Consider the following 25,072-nt stretch of genomic DNA (forward strand, 5'->3'; position numbering starts at 1 on the left):
GGAACAGGTGTAACGTAAGGAGCAGGAGTGAGGTAAGGAGCAGGTGTGAGGTAAGGAGCAGGTGTGAGGTAAGGAGCAGGAGTGAGGTAAGGAGCAGGTGTGAGGTAAGGAGCAGGTGTGAGGTAAGGAACAGGTGTGAGGTGAGGCGGTGGGTTTTTATACTTCAAAAATACACAAAAATTTTCACAGATTTGTATTATTTATTGAAATTTATATATTTACCCATTTGATAGAAATTGGTGATATTAGAACTAAGCAGTCTTAATGAAGCAGAACTTTGACTTCATCTAATAAAATAAAATAAATAAAATAAAAATAAAATGTATTTACGTAAAAGTACATACAAACATATTGAGTTATAAACAGAATGTTGGAAATTTACATAGAGCTGTTATATACAATGCTTAAGGCACTAATACGCACAGGTTTTCGGGCAAGAGGTAGGTGAAAAAACTTATAAACTACCAATGATCTACAGTGTCATCTTACAGGGGGCTTCCTGTAAGTGGTGAGACTTATTACTGTTGAGTAAGTATGGTGGCTGAGGGAAGGTGCAGTTTGTCGCTCACAATATTTGAACGACACAACACCCCTTTCTTGTGGGGTGTTGATCCTAATGTGGTGTTGATCCTAATGTGGTGATCATCCCCAATGTGATATGGATATTCCCAATGGTGTGTATGTGTGGATATCCTCAATATCCCCAATGTGATATGGAAGAAAATGCAGAATAGAACCAGTGAAGAGCAGAGGTGCCATTGGCACAATCAGAGAACACTGTATAAACATCAGAGGTCTACGGTTGTTCAACATCCTCCCAGCGAGCATAAGAAATATTGCCGGAACAACCGTGGACATCTTCAAGAGGAAACTAAACTCTTTTCTAAAAGACGTTCCGGACCAACCGGGCTGTGGTGGGTATGTGGGCCTGCGGGCCGCTCCAAGCAACAGCCTGGTGGACCAAACTCGTAGGTCAAGCTTGGCCTCGGGCCGGGCTTGGGGAGTAGTAGAACTCCCAGAACCCCATCAACCAGGTATCAACCAGGTGGTATTAATCCCAATGTGGTGTTGATCCCAATGTGGTACTGATACCAATGTGGTGTTGATCCTAATGTAGTGTTGATACCAGTCGCCTCGGGCTAGTCTCGTGCAGTTAGGTTCTATTGGCCAGTAGTATTTGCAGTACGTGGGTGAATCATTTATAGAAGTGGGACTCGAGCAGAATACGTGAACGAAGCGCTGGAGGAAAATACATACATCATCAGTTGTGAAGAGTGTGTGTTTGGTGACTGGATTAAGGAGCATTTGGCATGTGTTGATGAGGAGGGGTTGATATAAGAGAGCGCGGGGAGTGTGGCTTCACCACTCAGAGAAGATGTCCTCCAAGGTGCTGCCACTTCTCCTACTGCTGGCCGCTGCCGGTGAGATCCTCCTCTCGTTACTTTAAGTGTTTCTAAGATGCATTTTCTAACAACCGAACCGTTCAGTGTTATCCTATCACATCTATGGCATATCTCGGTGATATATCAGTTAAATTTTATTTATATATTAATGTATTTAAAAACCTGAAAGTAATAATGGGTCATTAAATAAGAATCAGACTTCAGAGGGGTTTGACACGAGGAAAGCTGTCAATGTATTAATGTTTACCTCATCACAAATGACGTAAAATTTATGAACATGTGTGCCCGTGTACAGGGAGAATACAGCCAGTGTGTAGGTTACATGTTATCCCCACCACCTGGTATACAGGCTGTGGGGTTGATAAGATAAATACAGGTATGTATACCTGCTGATGCTCATACACATCCCGTGCGTGCCATGCTGTTTTGTTCAGTGTCTTGTGTACATCTTATTGACTTCTTGTAGACAAAGACGTCTTGCAGACAGACGTCTCGTAGACATCTAATAGACGTCTCGTAGACATCTAATAGACGTCTCGTAGACATCCAATAGACGTCTTATAGACATCCAATAGACGTCTTGTAGACATGTAACAGACGTCTTGTAGACATATAACAGACATGTGGATATTACACCACTCATAGCTCTACTATTCAACAAATCTCTAGTGTCATACTCTTCCTGATATCCTTGAAAAAGCAAGAGTAACGCCAGTTCATAAAGGAGGCGAGACAGCTGACATAAACAATTACAGACCAATAACAAATCTACCGCTACTCTCAACAATATCTGAAAAAATTTCTTTACAAACAGCTCTACTCCTACCTCGTAAACCTCAACATATTAAGTCCTAGTCAGTTCTCCTTCCGCTCCCTAAAAAGTACCAACAATGTCATTATTAGTCTGATGTAATCTAAACAGACCTTAAAAAAAAAATGAGTTCCGAATTGGCCTCTTCATTGACCTGAGAAAGGCCTTTGTTACCATAAATCATAACTACATCTTATACTTTATCACTATGGAGACCGAGGCCTTGCCCTGAACTATATTAAGTCAAACCTTAGTGACAGTCACCAATGGGTCAACTTGTCCTCTTACAAAGAACGTCGCATTTCGATCATATGCGTTACATAAAGCCAAAAAATGGTCGTACTGAAAACTGGAAGCCGCTCGCGAAAGTGAGGTACTGTCCCGTTTTCTGTTTTGGGTCCTCTGGTAGGTTAGGAAAGGAATCTTTAATTAGACCGTTTTCTTGAGCTTGGGAAGCCTTATGTGGACGGCTGGATATGTAGTCATCAATGACATAACGCCCCGACTCTACCGTTAGCCGTAGGAGTGCCACAGGGCAGTATCTTAAGACCTCTTATTTCTTATGTACATCAATGATTTGCCAAATGTCTCTAACGTTCTTAAACCTGTATTATTTGCTGACACACTGCCTTCATCTAATAATAATAATAATAATAATAATAATAATCTGTTCAAATCCCAAACCACATACTATAAATAATATTGTAAATAACGAATTGAAAAATGTAAATTCATGGATGTCAACCAACAAACTCAAACTAAACACACAAAAAACTTACACTTTGTTTGCAAGCAAATCATCAAACCAAATTCACCGTCACATAGACAATGTCAACACTAATAGTAAAAATGAAATGAAAGTTCATTGGACTCTATATAGACAAGAGACAACTTCAATACTCACGTACTCACAAAGGGGGTACTGACACAAGGGGACACAGGTGAAAGCTGAGTACCCAAATGAGCCTCAGAGACATTAGAAAGAATTGTTTCAGTGTCAGAGTAGTTAATAAATGGAATGCATTAGGCAGTGATGTGGTGGAAGCGGACTCCATGCACAGTTTCAAATATAGATATGATAGAGTTCAATAGGCTCAGGAACCTACACACCAGTTGATTGACAGTTGAGAGACGGGACCAAAGAGCCGAAGCTCAACCCCCACAAGCACAACTGGTGAGTACAACACAGCCAAAAAGTCACTAAAACTGTTGGCGTATATTCTCTAAAATCAGATATTATGTCCCCCACTCTGCTCTCCTCTCATTATACACCAGCATCATTGATTGATTCTTTCTTTATTATGTAACACCAGCACCATTAGGCACAAAATCTGCTGTCAGAATTATAATAAACAGTCTTCAGACAACACACAGCCCCGCTGTTTATGTCTATAAATATGCTAACCATATTCTCACCCCACATATTCTCCTGTGTTATTTATGCATACACATTATTCCTAGATTATAATTCTGAATTGAAACTCTCCCCTCATAAATGTAATAGAACCCCTGAGCACCATACCAGAAATAAATATATATTTTATATCCCCAGAGTCAGACTAAATCTGTGCCAATACTCCATGCAAGTAAATGAACTCAGTCTATGGACCTCACTCCCTAATGAATTAATAAGGGCTCAACCTATACAGTATTCAAAAGTAAAACCAAAAAGTACCTAATTTCATCCTCACAGTTCCCCACCTTGTGCTACTAACTCACACTGTACCTTGTGCACTACTCGCTCACCCAATTTTTGTACTTAAGACATACAATTTCATAAGTATAACCTATTCTATCACGTTATAATGTAGCTATTATGTTGTATTCAAATTGTTATAATGTATTTATTATTCATTTATTGTTAGATTCAGGACCAGCCGTGAGGTGTGTGGCTTAGTAAGACTGTAACAATCACCCATGTATGTATTCCCACAGTCCGATGTACTTTCTTCTACTGTATATAGGTAAATAAATAATAAATATACACGCACTGGCATTGGTGTGATACCCACGAAATTAATTACACCAGTTATCCAAAACTAACGGACATCCTACTGACGATGGTAATATTGTCTTCTCTTCCTCCTCCTTCTCCTCCTCCTGGTGGTGCTGCTGCCGATGTGCCGCCTCCTCCTGGTGGCTGGGCGGTGGTCCATCAGCTGAAGCACAGTGGGAGTGTACAGCTTACCAGTGCGCTGGTGAAGACAAGTGTATTCCTTCACGCTACGTTTGTGACGGCTGGCTCGACTGTCAGGACGGCGACGATGAGTCCCAGTGCAGTAAGTGAGTCATATTTGTTCTCCTGTGACCTCGAATAGTGAGCAATATGATCTTGAGGGAAGTGTAAGGTGACCTTGAGGGTTGTGCAAGACGAGACCCGTAATAAGTTCCTCAACACTGCTACAACAGCCGAACTTGTTGTAAGAGGATCCTACTTGCTCAAGAGACGCCAGGAATCATCAAGATTTGTCATTCCACGTACATGTCCTTTCCTCAATCATGGCGGCTTTGTTTACCTTTATTACACAGTTTACGAGCTCGGAAGCACTACGAGGCTGTCCATAGCAGCCATGACCGTGGGTCCACAACGACCTCGCAGTGGTCCCAAGCTCGTAAAATAACATAGCCGCCATGATTGAGGAAGGATGTACATGTCTCGCAAGACGGCACGTCAATGTTTCATTAATCATGCTCCTGAACTTTCTATGAGATGCTCATGTAAGTAAGGTAACTTACGACACGTTCATGTAACATGATACCTGCTGTGGCAGGTTTAAACGTTAGCTTCCTGTTCCAAAAGGAATCTTTACTAGAGAGTTCAGACAGCTGTGCTGAGCGACAATACCTCCCCCTGGATGACTCCTGGTGTTGGACCAGTAGACCTCAACGAAAAGTTCACATTGTCCTCGCGTGCTGCTGGTTAAATTAGTCCATTGCTTGTCATGCAGATCCTAAATGTCTTCAATTTCAAAATTTGTAACACTTGTTTTGTACCTTAACATTTCTCGGATCCTCCCCGGTATTTACGGGCTCTGAAACCATTCAAAATGTTATGTATGCACCTGTGTTAACCAAAACCAGCTGGGGGCCCCATTCTAGAGGTTTGTGGGACACGTGGAAGACCACACTAGCAGGGGCACTTGCTAGAGCCCCCAAATACCAAGGGGGACTTTGCCTAAGGAGTTTAAAGTGTGCTGTCATCTAGTCTGTCTTTCAGCGCACTGCAACGAAGGTTTCTATCGATGCGAGACGTCTAAGAACTGCATCGTAGAGCACTTCATCTGTGATGGCGTTGAAGACTGTGTTGGTGGTGACGACGAACTTAACTGCAGTAAGTTTTTTTTGAGGGTTCTAAAGTTGTAAACCACTATGACTGGTCGGTACAGCGACGGCCTTGCTTCTTGCAGCCCCCTCCCCATCCGGCCCGTTGGCGTCGTGAGGGGGCTTGGTGGACGGCTGTCGGAGTGTGATGCTCCGTTGGGCAGTCCTCTGTCCTTTTCTGACCTTGCACTCCTGCTGCTGTCTTCTCCAATTGTGCCGGATCGCTTTTCCTTTTTCTTATGTTTCGTCTTTCTCCCCCCTCTTCTCCTATCTGCTTGTCATTTCCTGCCGACCTTTTGCTTGTTTTGGATTATTTCTATGGACTTCTTCTATTTTGACGCCCGGGTGCTTGAGGAGGCATACTCTTGCACCCGTAGAACTGTAGTACCCAACGTCTCGAGCGAGGGGAACCTTTTATTGTCAATCCCCCTTTCGTCGCTGAACCCGATCTCGACGGACTGACGGTTCTTAAGGTGGCGTTTGTGGGGCGTATACTCACGACGCACCCCTAGGGGGCCCCGGCATGGTCGGCGATAGCTTCCTGTTGGGTGTCCTGCCTCTAATTGTGGCTCCATGGTGGGTATGGGGGCACATTCGTGGATGAATTTGTCACTTTTCGTCTCTGTCGTTGAATGTTTCCGTTGTACCCTCTCAGGCTCGTGGGGTGGGCGACCAAGCCCCCGAGTCGGCCTGTATTGGAAGACCAGGCTCTGTAGCTCCCGCTGCGTTGGGCCCCGACCTTGCTCCTCCTTTGACCGTCCTGACTTCTTCCCCCAGCTCCCCTCCCTCCTCTGTGGTTGGGTCGAGCCTCCAGCCCCCGGTGGTGACCACTTCGTCCCCTGGTGTGGCTAAGTCTTTCGTTGTGACTACTGCGCCTTTTGACCCCTCTCTCTCTAGGGGTTCTCAACACCGTTCGCGCCCCAACCGCACTCGCTGGATTCCTTCCCGTGCTGATGCGTATCAGGCCTTGTTTGGTCCTGCTTCATGGGCCAAATACTTTGATCTCCTCCCTCTTGATTCTGCGCCTCCTGACGATTTCTCCCTCCATCGGCATCTTGTAGATTCCGTGGATGCGTCTGTTACTTTCAACCCCACTCGTCTCGGTACACGTGTCGTTGCTGCTCCTTCTCAGGATGCGGCTTCCCGCTTGGCTGCCTTATCTTGCCTTGGCGAGATCCCTGTTCGGGTCTCCAAGAACGTTCAGATGAATGCCAGTGTTGGCACTATTCTCCTCCCACCCCATGTTGCAACCGGTGTTCGGAATCTGCAGGATTGCCACGATGATATTCGGCATATCCTTCATGCCCAAGGCCATTCTGTCCTCCAGGTTGACTCGTTTACTCGTCCCCCTCGTGGTCGTCGCCGTCAACCCCTTCGCGTTGTGAAGATCACCTTTGATGGTAGGACCCTTCCATCCTCTGTCATTCTTGCTGGTGCTAGGTGCTCTGTCCAGGAGTATATACCTTCTCCTCGACTTTGTAACAAGTGCTGGAGGTTTGGGCATGGTGCCCTCCGCTGCTCTGGGACTGTCTCTCTCTGTCCTTTGTGTGGGAGTGAAGGTCACTCTAAGTCGGAGTGCACTTCTCCCCAAGCTCGCTGCCTCAACTGCGGTGAGGCCCATCCTACCTTCTCCCGTGCCTGTGTCCATTACAAGCTTGAGGCGGCCGTCCTTAACCTGAAGCACCGCGAGCGTTTATCTTTTCCTGAGGCGAGGCGCCAGGTTCGCCGGCTCCTGCCTTATACTAACATCTCTTATGCTCGCGTGTTGCGCTCTTCCTCTCCTCGTCCTTCCCCCCTTCCTCAGACTCTCAACCGTTTCCGGGCCTTGGACCCTGATACGCCCACTGCCCCCTCCTCTGTTCCTTTGAGTTCTCTCCCGAGGGGTCCCCCTCCTGGTCCTCTGTCTGGGGTTCCCCTTCTTTCAACCCGGTCTGTCATGTCTCCTGTGTCTTCTTCCTCGTCCCCCTCCGATCCTCCTTCCCATCCTCTTCCTCCATCTATCGGCTCTCCCCACTGCCTGTCGGTGCGGGCGGATGTCCATCGCTCTCCTAACGGCCGTCGTGTGTGCTCTCGTTCGGCTTCTCCTGTTGAGACACTGGAATCCGTTTCCCGGTACGTAGTTGCTGGGACACCGTTCTCTTTAAGTCAGAAGCGTAAGCCTGGCTCCTCTCCTTCCTCTTCCCCGGCGGGTAAGAAGGCTTCGCTTTCTTCCTCAGCTCCTACTTCTGGCTCTGTTGCTCCTTCCCCTCCCGTTTCAGTGATTGCGCCCCCTGTTCCTGCTATGGAGGTTTCTTTGGCCCCTGCTTCTCTTTCGGTTGCTGCTCTTGCTGGGGTGCGCTCCCCTCTTTCTACTCCCCCTCTTCCTGCTGCTGTCCTTGACTGCTCCTCTCCGTTGTCTCCTCCTCTTCCTCCTCCTCCTCCGGACCCCACCCGCCCACCTCTGATCTGTTCTTCCGTTTCCTTCCATCCGTCTTTGCTCAGTTTACCCATGCCCCCTAACCCTGACTTTGCTGACCCTGATCCCGACCCTGATATTCTTTAACGTGCTCTGTTGCTCTTTCGCCTTTGTTTCTTCCTTGTTCTCTGTTTTTGTCCTTTCTCTTCTCGTCGTTGTCCATTCTTCAATGGAACGTTCGAGGTTATTACGCCAATTTCCTCGAACTCCAACTTCTGATTTCGCGGTTTTCGCCCCTTTGTGTCTGTCTCCAGGAGCCAATGCTTGGTGCTCGTCCTGGTCGTTTTCGTGGCTATTCCTTTCTCTCCCCCCCCCCCCAGCCATTGCTGGGGCTTCTAATTCTTCTGCTCTCTTGATTCGTGCTGATGTTCCCTTTGTTCCTTTACTTTTTCCTTCGCCTTTCCATTGTTCTGCTGCTCGTATCTTTGTGGGGAAATGGTACACAGTTTGTTCCATTTATCTCCCCCCGAGTGTCCCGCTCTCTCTTCCTGATTTGAAACACCTCCTAGACTCCTTGCCGGAGCCTGTTCTCCTGCTGGGTGACTTCAATTGTCGTCATTCTCTTTGGGGTGACGTTCTGACGAATACCCAGGGTCGCCTCCTTGAGCCGTTTCTCCTCTCTTCTTCCCTGTCTCTTCTGAATTCTGGTGAGCCCACTCATTTGGACTCTCGGACTCGCACCCTTTCTTGTCTTGATCTTTCTCTCTGCTCTTTTTTTTTTTTTTTTTTTTTTTTTTTGAGAGATATACAAGAGTTGTTACATTCTTGTACAGCCACTAGTACGCGTAGCGTTTTGGGCAAGTCCTTAATCCTATGGTCCCTGGAATACGATCCCCTGCCGCGAAGAATCGTTTTTTCATCCAAATACACATTTTACTGTTGCGTTAAACAGAGGCGCCCAATTGGAATTGCGCCCAGGAATTGCGCCCAGTAAATCCTCCCCGGCCAGGATACGAACCCATGACATAGCGCTCGCGGAATGCCAGGCGAGTGTCTTACCACTACACCACGGAGACTGCTAGACACGGTCTTCTTCTCTTTACTTAGATTTCACGTGGCAGGTTCTTGATGACCTCCATGGAAGTGATCATTTCCCCATCCTTGTTTCCTTTTTCTCTTTTCGCCCTTCCCTCTCTTTCCCTAGGTGGCAGTTTGCTAAGGCAGACTGGACCCTCTTTACCCTCAGTGCTGCTCTCTCTGACCTCTCCCTTCTGCCTCTCTCTCGCGCTCTCCTCCTTTTTCTTGACACTGTCTTCAACGCTGCCCTCCGCTCTAATCCTCGCTCTTCCTCTTGGGGACCACGGAAGTGCGTTCCCTGGTGGAATGCGGACTGTGCTCGAGCTGTCCGCTGTAAGCGTGCAGCCTGGAAGAGGCACCGCCATAGGCAGACGACCGATTCTTTTCTTTTCTTTCGGAAAGCGAGTGCGGTGGCCCGTAGGGCCATCGCTAAACGTGAATGTTGGGCATCTTATGTCTCAACAATTACGTCCGAAACCCCTCTGGCCCAGATCTGGAAGCGTATCCGCAAGATAGCGGGTAAGTTCGTTCCCGATGTTTCACCGGTCCTTCACCTCCATGATACTCTTGTGGCGGACCCATTGCAGGTCGCTTCCGAACTGGGTTCCCACTTTTCTTCTGTTAGCTCTGGTCTTCATCTTCCCCAATCTTTCCTTCTTCGTAAACCTGTCCTTGAGTTTCGTCCTTTAGATTTCTGCACTCATCTTCAGCTTCCCTATAATGATCCCTTCTCTCTCTCTGAACTTCGTTCTGCCCTGGCCCTCTGCGGTTCTACGGCGGCGGGCTCCGATGGTATTCATTATGAGATGCTTCGCCATCTCCCTCCGAGCACGTTTCAGTATTTACTGAGTCTGTATAATCGGATCTGGGAGTCGTCGTCAGTCCCTGAGGACTGGCTCGATGCCGTTGTCCTCCCTGTTCGCAAACCGGGGTCTCTGGGTACTTCCCCTAAGGACTTTCGCCCTATTGCTCTCACAAGTTGTGTCTGCAAACTCTTTGAACGTATGGTTAACGTTCGTCTGATGTGGTTCCTGGAACACCATCACCTCCTCTCCCCTTCTCAATTTGGTTTCCGCAAGTGCCGCAGCACGACAGATGTCCTGGTGAACTTGGAGGTCTATATTCGTACTGCTTTTGCTGCGAAGACCTCCGTTGTTGCCGTCCTTTTTGACCTGGAAAAGGCTTACGACACCACTTGGCGTTATCATATCCTATCTCAACTTCATTCTTTTGGCCTTCGTGGTCATCTCCCTCTCTTTCTCCGCAGCTTCCTCTCTCGTCGTTCCTTTCGGGTGCGCCTTGGTACCGCTCTCTCTCCCTCTTTTCAGCAATACGAAGGTGTGCCCCAGGGTAGTGTTCTGAGCACTACTCTTTTTCTTGTTGCCCTCAATGGTCTTCTTTCCTCTCTTCCTTCTGGTGTCTTCTCCGCTCTGTATGTTGATGATCTTACCCTTTGTTGTCAGGGTGATGATTCGCCTCTCCTTCAATGCTGGCTTCAACTTGCAATTGATGCCGTGTCGTCTTGGGCCACAGATCATGGCTTCAAGTTCTCTACTTCTAAGACTTGTGCCATGACTTTTACGCGGAAACGGGTTGTTCTTCGTCCCTCTTTGTCACTTTATGGTCATCCCCTTGAATACAAAGATTCCGCGAAGCTTTTGGGGTTATTCCTTGACACTCGTTTGTCTTGGTCTCCCCATATCTCTTACCTCCGTGTTGAGTGCTCTAAGGCCCTTACCCTCCTTCGGGTCTTGTCCCATTCTTCTTGGGGGGCAGATAGGTGCACTCTCCTTGCTTTACATTCCTCTCTCGTCCTGTCTAAGCTCGATTATGGTTGCCCTGCTTATTCGTCTGCTTCTCCTTCTACTCTTCGCTGTCTTGATGCTTTGCACCATACTGGCTGGCGCCTCAGTTCTGGGGCCTTTCGTTCGACTCCCATCCTTAGCTTGTATGTTGACACTGGCTTCCTGTCTCTCCAGGACCGCCGTGATCGCTACTGTCTTCGCTATCTTGCGCGGTCCTTGCAACATCCTTCCTCTCGCCTCTGTCGTGCTTTAACTTTTACCCCTCCTGCGGTTCCTGTTCCTCTTCACCACCTCCCTCTTTCTGTCCGGTTATCTCGCCTACAGGATTCTCTTTCCATTCGTATTTCTGATGTTTCTCCTCGTGTTGTTCCTTCTTTGCCCCCGTGGAGGGTCCCTCTTCCGCGGTTTTGTACATCCTTGACCCGTATCACTAAAGCTTTTACCCCTCTTACGGTTCTAAAACGCCGTTTCCTCGAGCACTTTTCTTCTCACTCCCGCTCCGTTTCTGTCTTCACCGATGGGTCTAAGTCAGCGGACGGTGTTGGCTACTCTGTTGTTTTTCCTGATCGCACTTATATGTGTCGCTTGCCTCCGGAGACTAGCATCTTTACAGCGGAACTTTATGCTATTCTCTATGCTCTTCGTCTCCTGCTTTCTCGTTGTCAGTCTTCCTTTGTAGTTGTTGTTGACTCTCGTAGTGCCCTCATGGCTCTCGGGTCCTTTAATCCGGTTCATCCAGTAGTTGTCGAGATCCAGCATTGGCTGTTTCTTGTTCACAGTAAATTTAAGTCGGTTGAGTTTTGTTGGGTTCCCAGCCGTATTGGTGTGTGTTTAAATGAGCGTGCGGATGCTGCCGCCAAGGAAGCTGTCCGCTCTTGTCCCATCTCTCGTAAAGGCATTCTGTATTCCGACTTTTACCCGGTTATCCATTCCTCAGTCCTTACTCGTTGGCAGGCTTCTTGGTTGTCTGTTACTGGTAACAAGCTACGTACTCTTAAATGTTGTGTTTCCTCGTGGCCGTCCTCCTTCCACCGTAACCGGCGGTGGGAAACAGCTCTGGCGAGGTTGCGTATTGGCCATACTCGCTTAACCCATGGTCACTTGATGGAGCGCCGCCCTGCTCCTTATTGTCCTAGTTGCATTGTCCCTCTTACGGTCGTGCATGTCCTTCTTGAATGTCCTGACTTCCAGGACGAGCGTGTGTCTTGCTTTCCGACCGCCCCTCGCGGTCACCTGTCCCTCGATAGAATTCTTGGTGACTCGGATACTTTTGATATCGTTCGCCTTATTCGTTTTTGTTCTCGTATTGGCATCCTTGGTGATATTTAGCACCCTCTGATTATTTTGCGTATTTGATGGTGCTACATAGCCTTCCCGGTTTGGTGCCTTCTTTTGATAATTACTTACTTGCAGGTCGGCGTTCGATCCTTGACGGTCCAAATGGTTGAGCACCATTCCCTTCTTCCGTTCTATCACTTATAATGTTCGGTAAAATATATAACCGAGAAAATAGTTTGAGATAATTACCTTATGTTACCTTCTACTTACAAAGAAAATATTAAATTCATAAAATTTATTTACCTTTTGATAATTTTGTAATGTACTTTCTAACTGAATTTTTTATGTGACGACAGCAAACTTATATATGCTTCATGTTTGATTGTCATTGTCAAGAATAAATACATTTATATAGACCAACATTGAACCTTTAACTTTTCGTTTATTAATATGAACTTCGAAAGCGATAACTGGAGAGCTCTTGACACAACAATGGTTGACGGTGCCTCTGAAAAGTTCATATATTCTTGATAATCCCTCCTTGTACCTTGAATTTTTCCCAGTCCCCCTTGTACCCTGACCAGCCCCCCTTGTACCCTGACCAGCCCCCCCTTGTACCCTGACCAGCCCCCCACCTTGTACCCTGACCAGCCCACCTTGTACCCTGACCAGCCCCCCCCTTGTACCCTGACCAGCCCCCCCTTGTACCCTGACCAGCCCCCCACCTTGTACCCTGACCAGCCCCCCACCTTGTACCCTGACCAGCCCCCCCTTGTACACTGACCAGCCCCCCCTTGTACCCTGACCAGCCCCCTCTTGTACCCTGACCAGCCCCCCCTTGTACCCTGACCAGCCCCCCCTTGTACCCTGACCAGCCCCCTCTTGTACCCTGACCAGCCCCCTCTTGTACCCTGACCAGCCCCCCCTTGTACCCTGACCAGCCCCCCCTTGTACCCTGACCAGCCCCCTCTTGTACCCTGACCAGCCCCCCCTTGTACCCTGACCAGCCCCCCCTTGTACCCTGACCAGCCCCCCCTTGTACCCTGACCAGCCCCCTCTTGTACCCTGACCAGCCCCCCCCTTGTACCCTGACCAGCCCCCTCTTGTACCCTGACCAGCCCCCTCTTGTACCCTGACCAGCCCCCTCTTGTACCCTGACCAGCCCCCTCTTGTACCCTGACCAGCCCCCTCTTGTACCCTGACCAGCCCCCCCTTGTACCCTGACCAGCCCCCTCTTGTACCCTGACCAGCCCCCCCTTGTACCCTGACCAGCCCCCCCTTGTACCCTGACCAGCCCCCCCTTGTACCCTGACCAGCCCCCTCTTGTACCCTGACCAGCCCCCTCTTGTACCCTGACCAGCCCCCTCTTGTACCCTGACCAGCCCCCCCTTGTACCCTGACCAGCCCCCCCTTGTACCCTGACCAGCCCCCCCTTGTACCCTGACCAGCCCCCCCTTGTACCCTGACCAGCCCCCTCTTGTACCCTGACCAGCCCCCCCTTGTACCCTGACCAGCCCCCCCTTGTACCCTGACCAGCCCCCCCTTGTACCCTGACCAGCCCCCTCTTGTACCCTGACCAGCCCCCCCCTTGTACCCTGACCAGCCCCCTCTTGTACCCTGACCAGCCCCCCTTGTACCCTGACCAGCCCCCCCTTGTACCCTGACCAGCCCCCCCTTGTACCCTGACCAGCCCCCTCTTGTACCCTGACCAGCCCCCCCTTGTACCCTGACCAGCCCCCCCTTGTACCCTGACCAGCCCCCTCTTGTACCCTGACCAGCCCCCCCTTGTACCCTGACCAGCCCCCCCTTGTACCCTGACCAGCCCCCCCCCCTTGTACCCTGACCAGCCCCCCCCCCTTGTACCCTGACCAGCCCCCCCCCCTTGTACCCTGACCAGTCCCCTCTTGTACCCTGACCAGCCCCCCCTTGTACCCTGACCAGCCCCCTCTTGTACCCTGACCAGCCCCCCCCCTTGTACCCTGACCAGCCCCCCCCCCTTGTACCCTGACCAGCCCCCCCCCCTTGTACCCTGACCAGTCCCCTCTTGTACCCTGACCAGCCCCCCCTTGTACCCTGACCAGTCCCCTCTTGTACCCTGACCAGCCCCCTCTTGTACCCTGACCAGCCCCCCCTTGTACCCTGACCAGCCCCCTCTTGTACCCTGACCAGCCCCCCCCCCTTGTACCCTGACCAGCCCCCCCCCTTGTACCCTGACCAGCCCCCCCCCCTTGTACCCTGACCAGTCCCCTCTTGTACCCTGACCAGTCCCCTCTTGTACCCTGACCAGCCCCCCCTTGTACCCTGACCAGTCCCCTCTTGTACCCTGACCAGTCCCCTCTTGTACCCTGACCAGCCCCCCCTTGTACCCTGACCAGTCCCCTCTTGTACCCTGACCAGCCCCCTCTTGTACCCTGACCAGCCCCCTCTTGTACCCTGACCAGCCCCCTCTTGTACCCTGACCAGTCCCCTCTTGTACCCTGACCAGCCCCCCCTTGTACCCTGACCAGTCCCCTCTTGTACCCTGACCAGCCCCCCCTTGTACCCTGACCAGTCCCCTCTTGTACCCTGACCAGCCCCCTCTTGTACCCTGACCAGCCCCCTCTTGTACCCTGACCAGCCCCCTCTTGTACCCTGACCAGCCCCCTCTTGTACCCTGACCAGCCCCCTCTTGTACCCTGACCAGCCCCCTCTTGTACCCTGACCAGCCCCCTCTTGTACCCTGACCAGCCCCCTCTTGTACCCTGACCAGCCCCCTCTTGTACCCTGACCAGCCCCCTCTTGTACCCTGACCAGCCCCCTCTTGTACCCTGACCAGTCCCCTCTTGTACCCTGACCAGTCCCCTCTTGTACCCTGACCAGCCCCCTCTTGTACCCTGACCAGTCCCCTCTTGTACCCTGACCAGCCCCCTCTTGTACCCTGACCAGTCCCCTCTTGTACCCTGACCAGCCCCCTCTTGTACCCTGACCAGCCCCCTCTTGTACCCTGACCAGCCCCCTCTTGTACCCTGACCAGTCCCCTCTTGTACCCTGACCAGTCCCCTCTTGTACCCTGACCAGTCCCCTCTTGTACCCTGACCAGTCCCCTCTTGTACCCTGACCAGCCCCCCCCCCTTGTACCCTGACCAGCCCCCTCTTGTACCCTGACCAGTCCCCTCTTGTACCCTGACCAGTCCCCTCTTGTACCCTGACCAGTCCCCTCTTGTACCCTGACCAGCCCCCCCCCTTGTACCCTGACCAGCCCCCTCTTGTACCCTGACCAGTCCCCTCTTGTACCCTGACCAGTCCCCTCTTGTACCCTGACCAGTCCCCTCTTGTACCCTGACCAGTCCCCTCTTGTACCCTGACCAGTCCCCTCTTGTACCCTGACCAGTCCCCTCTTGTACCCTGACCAGCCCCCCCCCTTGTACCCTGACCAGTCCCCTCTTGTACCCTGACCAGTCCCCTCTTGTACCCTGACCAGTCCCCTCTTGTACCCTGACCAGTCCCCTCTTGTACCCTGACCAGCCCCCCTTGTACCCTGACCAGCCCCCTCTTGTACCCTGACCAGTCCCCTCTTGTACCCTGACCAGTCCCCTCTTGTACCCTGACCAGTCCCCTCTTGTACCCTGACCAGCCCCCCTTGTACCCTGACCAGCCCCCTCTTGTACCCTGACCAGCCCCCCCTTGTACCCTGACCAGCCCCCCCCTTGTACCCTGACCAGCCCCCCCTTGTACCCTGACCAGCCCCCTCTTGTACCCTGACCAGTCCCCTCTTGTACCCTGACCAGTCCCCTCTTGTACCCTGACCAGTCCCCTCTTGTACCCTGACCAGTCCCCTCTTGTACCCTGACCAGTCCCCTCTTGTACCCTGACCAGTCCCCTCTTGTACCCTGACCAGCCCCCCCCTTGTACCCTGACCAGCCCCCTCTTGTACCCTGACCAGTCCCCTCTTGTACCCTGACCAGCCCCCCTCTTGTACCCTGACCAGCCCCCCCCTTGTACCCTGACCAGCCCCCCCCCTTGTACCCTGACCAGCCCCCCCCCTTGTACCCTGACCAGCCCCCCCCCCTTGTACCCTGACCAGTCCCCCCTTGTACCCTGACCAGCCCCCCCCCCTTGTACCCTGACCAGCCCCCCCCCCTTGTACCCTGACCAGCCCCCCCCCCTTGTACCCTGACCAGCCCCCCCCTTGTACCCTGACCAGCCCCCCCCCCTTGTACCCTGACCAGCCCCCCCTTGTACCCTGACCAGCCCCCCCCTTGTACCCTGACCAGCCCCCCCCCCTTGTACCCTGACCAGCCCCCCCCCTTGTACCCTGACCAGCCCCCCCCCCTTGTACCCTGACCAGTCCCCCCTTGTACCCTGACCAGCCCCCCCCTTGTACCCTGACCAGCCCCCCCCCCTTGTACCCTGACCAGCCCCCCCCCTTGTACCCTGACCAGCCCCCCCCCTTGTACCCTGACCAGCCCCCCCTTGTACCCTGACCAGCCCCCCTTGTACCCTGACCAGCCCCCCTTGTACCCTGACCAGCCCCCCCTTGTACACTGACCAGCCTCCCCCCGTTGTACACTGACCAGCCTCCCCCCTTGTACCCTGACCAGCCCCCCTTGTACCCTGACCAGCCCCCCCCCTTGTACACTGACCAGACCCCCCCCCCCCCCCCTTGTACCCTGACCAGCCCCCTTGTACCCTGACCATCCCCCCCTTGTACACTGACCAGCCCCCCCTTGTACCCTGACCAGCCCCCCCTTGTACCCTGACCAGCCCCCCTTGTACCGTGTACCCTGACCAGCCCCCCTTGTACCCTGACCAGCCCCCCTTGTACCCTGACCAGCCCCCCCCCCTTGTACCCTGACCAGCCCCCCTTGTACCCTGACCAGCCCCCTTGTGCCTTGTACCCTGACCAGCCCCCCCTTGTACCCTGACCAGCCGTGAGCACCGCGACGCCGGTGTGTGACGAGGACCAGTACCAGTGCTTGGAAGGTCTGTGCATCAACAAGGTGTTCGTGTGTGACGGCTACAAGGACTGCTCCTTCACAGAGGACGAACACGAGTGTAGTGAGTGTGTCGGGTCCTCCTCCAGCGGGCACTGACTGGCTTGTGTCTCTACCAGCACTGCTGGAGAGGGCTCACATGTCGCGTTCTGTATGTGTGTATGTATGTGTGTATGTGTGTATGTATGTGTGTATGTATGTATGTATGTATGTATGTATGTATGTATGTATGTATGTATGTATGTATGTATGTACTCACCTAATTGTGCTTGCGGGGGTTGAGCTTTGGCTCTTTGGTCCCGCGTCTCAACTGTCAATCAACTGGTGTACAGGTTCCTGAGCCTACTGGGCTCTATCATATCTACATTTGAAACTGTGTATGGAGTCAGCCTCCACCACATCACTTCCTAGTGCATTCCATTTATTATCTACTGACACTGAAAAAATTCTTTCTAACGTCTCTGTGGCTCATCTGGGTACTAAGTTTCCACCTGTGTCTCCTTGTTCGTGTCCCACCCGTGCTGAAGAATTTGTCTTTGTCCACCCTGTTAATTCCCCTGAGAATTTTGTAGGTGGTTATCATGTCTCCCCTTACTCTTCTGTTTTCCAGGGTTGTGAGATTCAGCTCCTTTAGCCTTTCCTTGTAACTCATTCCTCTCAGTTCCAGGACGAGCCTGGTGGCATACCGCTGAATCTTCCCTAACTTTGTCTTGTGTTTAACTAGGTATGGACTCCAGACTGGAGCTGCATATTCCAGGATTGGTCTTACATAAGTGGTAAACAGGGTCCTTAACGATTCCTTACACAAGTTTCTAAAGGCAGTTCTTATGATGGCCAGTCTAGCATATGCCGCTGATGATATATTCTTTTGATGTGGGCCTCTGGGGACAGGTTCGGTGTGATATCAACCCCCAGATCTTTCTCTCTATTTGACTCTTGCAGGATTTCACCTCCCAGATGATACCTTGTATTCAGCCTCCTGCTCCCTTCCCCTAATTTCATTACTTTACACTTTCCAGAGTTGAACTTTAGCAGCCATCTTCATCCGTCTTGATTCTTCTCATAATTTTTGCATCATCAGCAAACATTGAGAGGATCGAGTCTATACCCTCCGGAAGATCGTTTACATATATTAGAAACAGGAAACATACATACATGTATGTATATGTATGTATGTATGTATGTATTTTATGCATGTATGTATGTGTGTGTGTGTGTGTGTGTGTGTGTGTGTGTGTGTGTATGTATGTATGTATGTATGAATGTACGATTGTATGTATGTATTTAAGTATGTTTGTATGTATGTATGCATGTAGAAGCAAACCTCATCTCTCCATATAATTTTATCTTCTGTATTTACGAACGTTTATGTTTATACATCAACCTATAGTTGTAGAAGTTTAAAATATGATTATTGTTCTATTTAACACTATGATGTGAGAGTGACTGTGGCCGTCCCTGTGGCAGGTGAGTGTAGCGAGGGCTTCCACTGCCTCGACGACCTGTGTGTTGCTGACATGTTCGTCTGTGACAACTATGAGAACTGCCAGAGGGGCGAGGACGAGGCTCTCTGTGGTGAGTTGTTTACTGTCTTTGTTGGTTGGTGTGGTGGGGACGAGGCGCTCTGTGGTGAGTTGTTTACTGTCTTTGTTGGTTGTTGTGGTGAGGACGAGGCTCTCTGTGGTGAGTTGTTTACTGTCTTTGTTGGTTGGTGTGGTGGGGACGAGGCGCTCTGTGGTGAGTTGTTTACTGTCTTTGTTGGTTGGTGTGGTGGGGACGAGGCTCTCTGTGGTGTGGTCCGTATTTTACTAATACATCTTCTACAAGACCCTTCTGAAGATGTATTATTAAATACGAAAGTACTTAGGGAAATTCCTGTTTCAGTTCTTCCTCCGTGATCTGACATTGTCATATATATATATATATATATATATATATATATATATATATATATATATATATATAATATATATTTATTTATTTATTTATTTTAGGGGGTACCACCTCTGGTGTAATTGCAGGGACTCACATCCTCGAAGAAGAACAAAGAGCATTCAGAGAAGATCTTGTGGATTCTCACTGAATACTTTATTCTTTTCTTCTCCTACCACCCCTATTATTTTTTTGTATGTTTTGTTTTATTTTATTGCAATGCTACAGTTTACAGAGAACACACGCAAATATATAACAAACAATCAGCGTTCGAAGACCTCGTCCAGCTCCTCGGAAGTTGGGTGCGTACCCAGGATACAGCACGCATTTCCCCTCTGAACTGCGACACTGAGGCGCTGGAACAGGAAACTGGCTGCTCGTGGGTCTCTACTTTTCCCAATGAGTTCCTCACCAACCTCCTTTAAAAACTTGAGTGCACATTTACCCCAGGCGCCCAGAGTCTCAGAGCCTATCGGCACGAACCTGTAACAACGTTCTAGGTCTCTGTACTTGTGGATTTTCTGGGTCTCCCTGAAGGTGGCTGTCCCACCTCCCTCCGCTGAGCTGTAACGTAAATAGGTATCAGCCAATGTAGATGCACAGGTGTAATCCCATACGACCTGTTTACCTTCTCTCCATGGCTGCTGGGTGACTCCATCTGGGCGTTTTTGGCTGTTGTCAGGTCTGCACAACTGGGGTTCCCTTTGTGCTGGACACCCAGCTGTAGCCAAACTTCTCTTGATGATGTCATTGACTGCTTCATGTCTGGCAATCTTTCCCTGTGTCTTACGACAGATGAGACCATGGCTGCCGTATTGGTCTGCCCGTGCATGGCCGCAAACACACCGGTGCTCGGTGGAGATAGGGGCGGCAAGGCGCAGGGCAACACCAATACTTAGGGTCTGATGGTCCAGGCGGATGCCCAAGGCGGAATTAGGGACTGCCAACAGGAAGTCCCCGGCATGGGGGGCTTGGCACAGCTAGAAGACGCGCTCTGTCCTTCTGAGAAGCTGCGTCCAGCAATGCTTTGGCAATGTTCTCCACTATGGGGCTATCCCATTTGGCCTGTTTACCGTCATTTGGAAAAGTTGGTCGGGTGTGTGAATTGGCAAGAGTGTCCCACTGACCAGCTCCTTCCACACACACACACACACACACACACACACACACACACACACACACACACACACACACACACACACACACACACACACACATATATATATATATATATATTTATATATATATATATATATATATATATATATATATATATATATATATATATATATATATATAACGATATATATATGTCGTACCTAGTAGCCAGAAGGCACTTCTCGGCCTACTATGCAAGGCCCGATTTGCCTAATAAGCCAAGTTTTCCTGAATTATTATATTTTCTCTAATTTTTTTCTTATGAAATGATAAAGCTACCCATTTCATTATGTATGAGGTCAATTTTTTGTTATTGGAGTTAAAATTAACGTAGATATATGACCGAACCTAACCAACCCTACCTAACCTAACCTAACCTATCTTTATAGGTTAGGTTAGGTAGCCGAAAAAGTTAGGTTAGGTAGTCGAAAAACAATTCATGAAAACTTGGCTTATTAGGCAAATTGGGCCTTGCATAGTAGGCTGAGAAGTGCGTTCTGGCTACTAGGTACGACATATATATATAATATATATATATATATATATATATATATATATATATATATATATATATGCGAACAAGCCTGAATGGTGTAAGTTTTCAGTCTCGTGTGTATATATATATATATATATATATATATATATATATATATATATATATATATATATATATATATATATATATATATATATATATATAATATATATAATATCCTTGTGTTACGTCCCTTGACCTCTGGGTATGGTTCCTTTGTTGCAGTTGTTAGAAAATATATAATAATACGGCCTTGCCTACTAAAGTGTCTAGGGTAAATAAAACTGCTTATTCAGCAAAGCAATATACTTAAAGTAAGGGTAACAAAGAACATACAAATATATAATTGGAAATACAGGCAGTCAGAAATATTAATGCACCAGAAAACAATAAAATAATATCATTATATAAGCACCGATCACTACTTTGCAACTTAAATGGATAGATGGGTATGCACATAATGGTCTAACCAGGAAATCAGCTATGTTACTAAACAAATACCACAGACTTAACTCCACGATATAGCAGAGGTAGCAGAGTATCTAGAGGTTTCATGTGGGTTTTAGTTGGTACCTTGTAGACGCCATGCCGTGCATTCTCTAGCAACACCAGTCGCGTGGGTGGAGCTGGCTGGCGTGGACATATTGTAATTACCTAAGTGTAGTTACAGGATGAGAGCTACGCTCGTGGTGTCCCGTCTCCCCAGCACTGTCATATAACGCTTTGAAATTACTGACGGTCTTGGCCGCCACCACCTTCTCACTTAACTTGTTCCAACCGTCTACCACTCTGTTTACAAAAGTGAATTTTCGTATGTTTCTCTAGCAGCTTTGTTTCGTTAGTTTAAATCTATGACCTCTTGTTCTTGAAGTTCCCGGTCTCAGGAATTCTTCCCTATCAATTTTATCGATTCCTGTTACTATTTTGAACGTAGCGATCGTTCAAAATAGTAACAGGAATCGATGGAAACATCAAATGATCTGATGTTCTCATCACTGAAAAATAAGAACAGATAAAAAAAAAAGAAATTAAAAAAAACGAAAAAATAAGAAAGTAACTATAACTCACGAAATGAACGGTATGATAAATGACACAGCTCAAATCCAACGCAATGTCACACAAAATAATTAAATCAAAATGAAAATAAATCCAAATCTATGAAAATTCAATTTAACAATGGAATCGGAAACACTGAAGAGGAATTGTAAAATATTTAGTATAGCGTATTTTACATCCAACAGATGGCGCTGTTTAAAAAAAAAAAACATGTTTTTACCTGTCACAAGTGAGGCATTTATATAGTAGGTATTTAATAACACACGCGCATTTGAATGGAACGTTGTCAAAATTTCAAAGCAATCAGTGAAGAACTTTCGGAGATTAGCGATTTTGAACAAAAAAGAACATTTACATTTGTATTTATATAGATTTAATCCTGCTCCCAACTTCATCAGTCTTTTTGTTGTGTAGTTTGTTTTTGTTTTCATTGTAGTGTATTTTGTTAGCTTTAAGACTTGCCAGAAACCGTAATATGTGTTTATTGCTTTGCAAAAATGTTTCACTTGATCACCAAAATATGCAATATTTTGTCATCAGCGTTGAAGGCTCGACATTGTATCATCTAGAAATATTCACACACTAGTGACAACAAAAATAATTATAAAGTCCCAGGTTTGAGTCCCCGGCACGACAGAGAGGTTTGGGCGCGTTTATTTACATCTAATGCCCCTGTTCACATATCGGTAAATAAAGATACCGAGGAAGATACCGAGGAACTAGGCGACTGTTGTGGGTTACATCCTGGTAAGGTCAGTCGGTGGCCTAGGTAGAGGAACCTAAGCTAACAGGCAGCCGCGCGTACCTAACGATGGGAAGCCACACAAATATTCACAAAAGTGTACCTCTCTACCTACAGACTGCGGCCCCACCGACTTCCACTGTAGTGACGGCGACTGCATCCCCATAGAGTTCCACTGCGACGGCTTCGTGGACTGCTTTGGTGGCAGCGACGAGGCCGACTGTGGTCAGTACTTAGTGGGAGTTAAGAGGAGTAGTAATTATTGCAGCGTCAGTGGTCGATATTCAGTGCGTTGAGAGGTCTAGTTATTCTTGGGTCGTCAGTGGTGGTACTTAGTGGGTGTTGAGGGGTCTAGTAACTCTTGGGTCGTCAGTGGTGGTACTTAGTGGGTGTTGAGAGGTCTAGTAACTCTTGGGTCGTCAGTGGTGGTACTTGGTAGGTGTTGAGAGGTCTAGTTACTCTAGGGTCGTCAGTGGTGGTACTTAGTGGGTGTTGAGAGGTCTAGTTATTCTTGGGTCGTCAGTGGTGGTACTTAGTGGGTGTTGAGAGGTCTAGTAACTCTTGGGTCGTCAGTGGTGGTACTTAGTGGGTGTTGAGAGGTCTAGTTAGTCTTGGGTCGTCAGTGGTGGTACTTAGTGGGTGTTGAGAGGTCTAGTAACTCTTGGGTCGTCAGTGGTGGTACTTAGTGGGTGTTGAGAGGTCTAGTTAGTCTTGGGTCGTCAGTGGTGGTACTTAGTGGGTGTTGAGAGGTCTAGTAACTCTTGGGTCGTCAGTGGTGGTACTTAGTGGGTGTTGAGAGGTCTAGTAACTCTTGGGTCGTCAGTGGTGGTACTTGGTAGGTGTTGAGAGGTCTAGTTACTCTAGGGTCGTCAGTATGACTGATATTATGAGGACAGCAGTAGTCTACGTCCTCAGCTCACAATCGAGGGACCCCGAGTTTAATCCCCGGCCAGGAGAGAAAAGGTTGTACAAGTTTCCTCCACCTAGCAGTCAAATATGCACTAGTGAGTTAGGGAACTAATGTGGGTTGCATCCTGTGGGAGATCAGTAGGTGCATGGTCAAGGGAGAGGCAGAAGCATCAATAAGCCACAGTACAGACTTCCTGTCACCCACAACGGGAACAGTTACATCTGTACATTTACCTGGTCCTCGAGAACTGTGTAGGTTGTGAACTTACTTAGTAGGTAATTAAGAACGTAGGTTGTAAACTGTGTAGGTTATGAACTTACCGTTGTTAAATATTCCTCCAGATGTTTGTAGTTGGGCAGAGCAAAATATTCCTTGGTGTCCGTTGATAACAATACGATACTTGTTTATAATGTCAGTAGTCTTTGTATTTCTTGTGCCTATGTATCTTTAAGTTGGAAGAACAAAATCAGTATAGGAGCCATGAGGAGGATTCAAACCTGCACACTGGGTACAACCAAGCACACGCCCTAGACCACTACACTATGACATGGTAAAAGCAATCCAACCTGGGATTCAACTGAATCCTCTAGGGGTCCTGAGGCTTCCACTAAAGCTCAATGGAGATTTCACATTGCCTCCCCTGCACTCTGGCTGTGGTCCAGGAGTTCCACCTCCAACGCTTCTCATCAATATGCACAAATAAATCACATTAAAGTGTTATATCGACGAGAAAGTGAACAGGAACTACGGGTCCTGCTCACTTTCTCACCGTACACCACGTTAATGTGATCTATTTTTGTTTCAGTTGAAAGTGTTGTATGTTCTTGACTATAAATCTATGTAACTACCCACAATACATCTAGGTAAGCAAGTAACCACATCTTTCTTTCAATAATGCCATCCGCATCCATGTTAGAGACATTGACAACGAGTTTCCGGGCAGGAGTGATGGTAGTCCCGCCTGCGGCCAGGCCCCGCAGGCCCCGCAGGCCCCGCCGCCGCAGACCCCACCGCCAGAACAAGCTCCTCCGCAAGCTGGACACTTTCCGCAGGAAGTAACTCTACTGACACCAGTGCCTTCACCTACGCCATCTTTACGACGGCGCCTCGACGCCACTCTGGAGTCTGCATGGCGCGAAGGTCACTGACTGTCCTGGTTGGCTCAGTGGAAGACCAGGAGTCAAACAAAATTATATATACGGGCTCACCATAGCCCGTGCTACTTGGAACTTTTGTTTCAGGTAGCGAAACTTTAACAAAAACAACAACCACCAGGAGTCTTGGATATATAAACTATATTAGTTATATCTTGCTTCAATTTACCCGAGTCCCACATTAGTAATAATTATTACTGTGTATTCATTTTCTATAAATTCCTTTCTCAGTAGAGCATGTATGTGTTTATGATTTTTCTTAAATATATATAACATCAAATTGTCTTGAGTTTAAAATTTAGTTAAATATATTTTAGTATAGATACTGGTACATTATAGCGATGATTAGATTGAATTTTAAGAAACTTTGAAAATACGTATTGGGCAATTTTACAAGAAAATGTGCAGTTGTGAGTTGTTCTAGTGACACTGAGTGATGCTATTGTAACAGTGAATGGTAGTTTGTAACTATGAGTGGAGGGTTGTAACTATGAGTGGAGGGTTGTGAATATGAACTGAGGC

The 25,072-nt window shown here is 48.6% G+C and overlaps 1 protein-coding gene across 2 annotated transcripts; it reads left to right on the plus strand.

The window, feature by feature from the left end:
- The first annotated feature begins 1,302 nt into the window (after nt 1-1,302).
- Nucleotides 1,303-24,831, plus strand: LOC138369276 (low-density lipoprotein receptor-like). Of its 2 annotated transcripts, XM_069332297.1 has the most exons (7): nt 1,303-1,421; nt 4,374-4,493; nt 5,432-5,545; nt 16,999-17,127; nt 18,531-18,638; nt 22,604-22,711; nt 24,340-24,831. In XM_069332297.1, the coding sequence occupies exons 1-7, from the start codon at nt 1,376-1,378 to the stop codon at nt 24,453-24,455; spliced, it is 741 nt and encodes a 246-aa protein (XP_069188398.1). In that variant the 5' UTR covers nt 1,303-1,375; the 3' UTR covers nt 24,456-24,831. The 2 variants fall into 2 exon arrangements, with proteins under 2 accessions (XP_069188398.1, XP_069188400.1); XM_069332299.1 differs by lacking the exon at nt 5,432-5,545.
- Nucleotides 24,832-25,072: the final 241 nt, after the last annotated feature.

The sequence above is a fragment of the Procambarus clarkii genome, chromosome 27 (genome assembly GCF_040958095.1).
Source record: "Procambarus clarkii isolate CNS0578487 chromosome 27, FALCON_Pclarkii_2.0, whole genome shotgun sequence".
NCBI lineage: Eukaryota > Metazoa > Arthropoda > Malacostraca > Decapoda > Cambaridae > Procambarus > Procambarus clarkii.

What these genes read in the sequence shown, in the direction of transcription:
- LOC138369276 (XM_069332297.1), top strand. Translation starts at nt 1,376, where the DNA reads ATGTCCTCCAAGGTGCTGCCACTTCTCCTACTGCTGGCCGCTGCCG. An exon ending in CCTACTGCTGGCCGCTGCCG is followed by an intron (nt 1,422 to 4,373) that starts GTGAGATCCTCC and finishes GTGGTCCATCAG; the next exon opens with CTGAAGCACAGTGGGAGTGT. An exon ending in TGACGACGAACTTAACTGCA is followed by an intron (nt 5,546 to 16,998) that starts GTAAGTTTTTTT and finishes TACCCTGACCAG; the next exon opens with CCGTGAGCACCGCGACGCCG.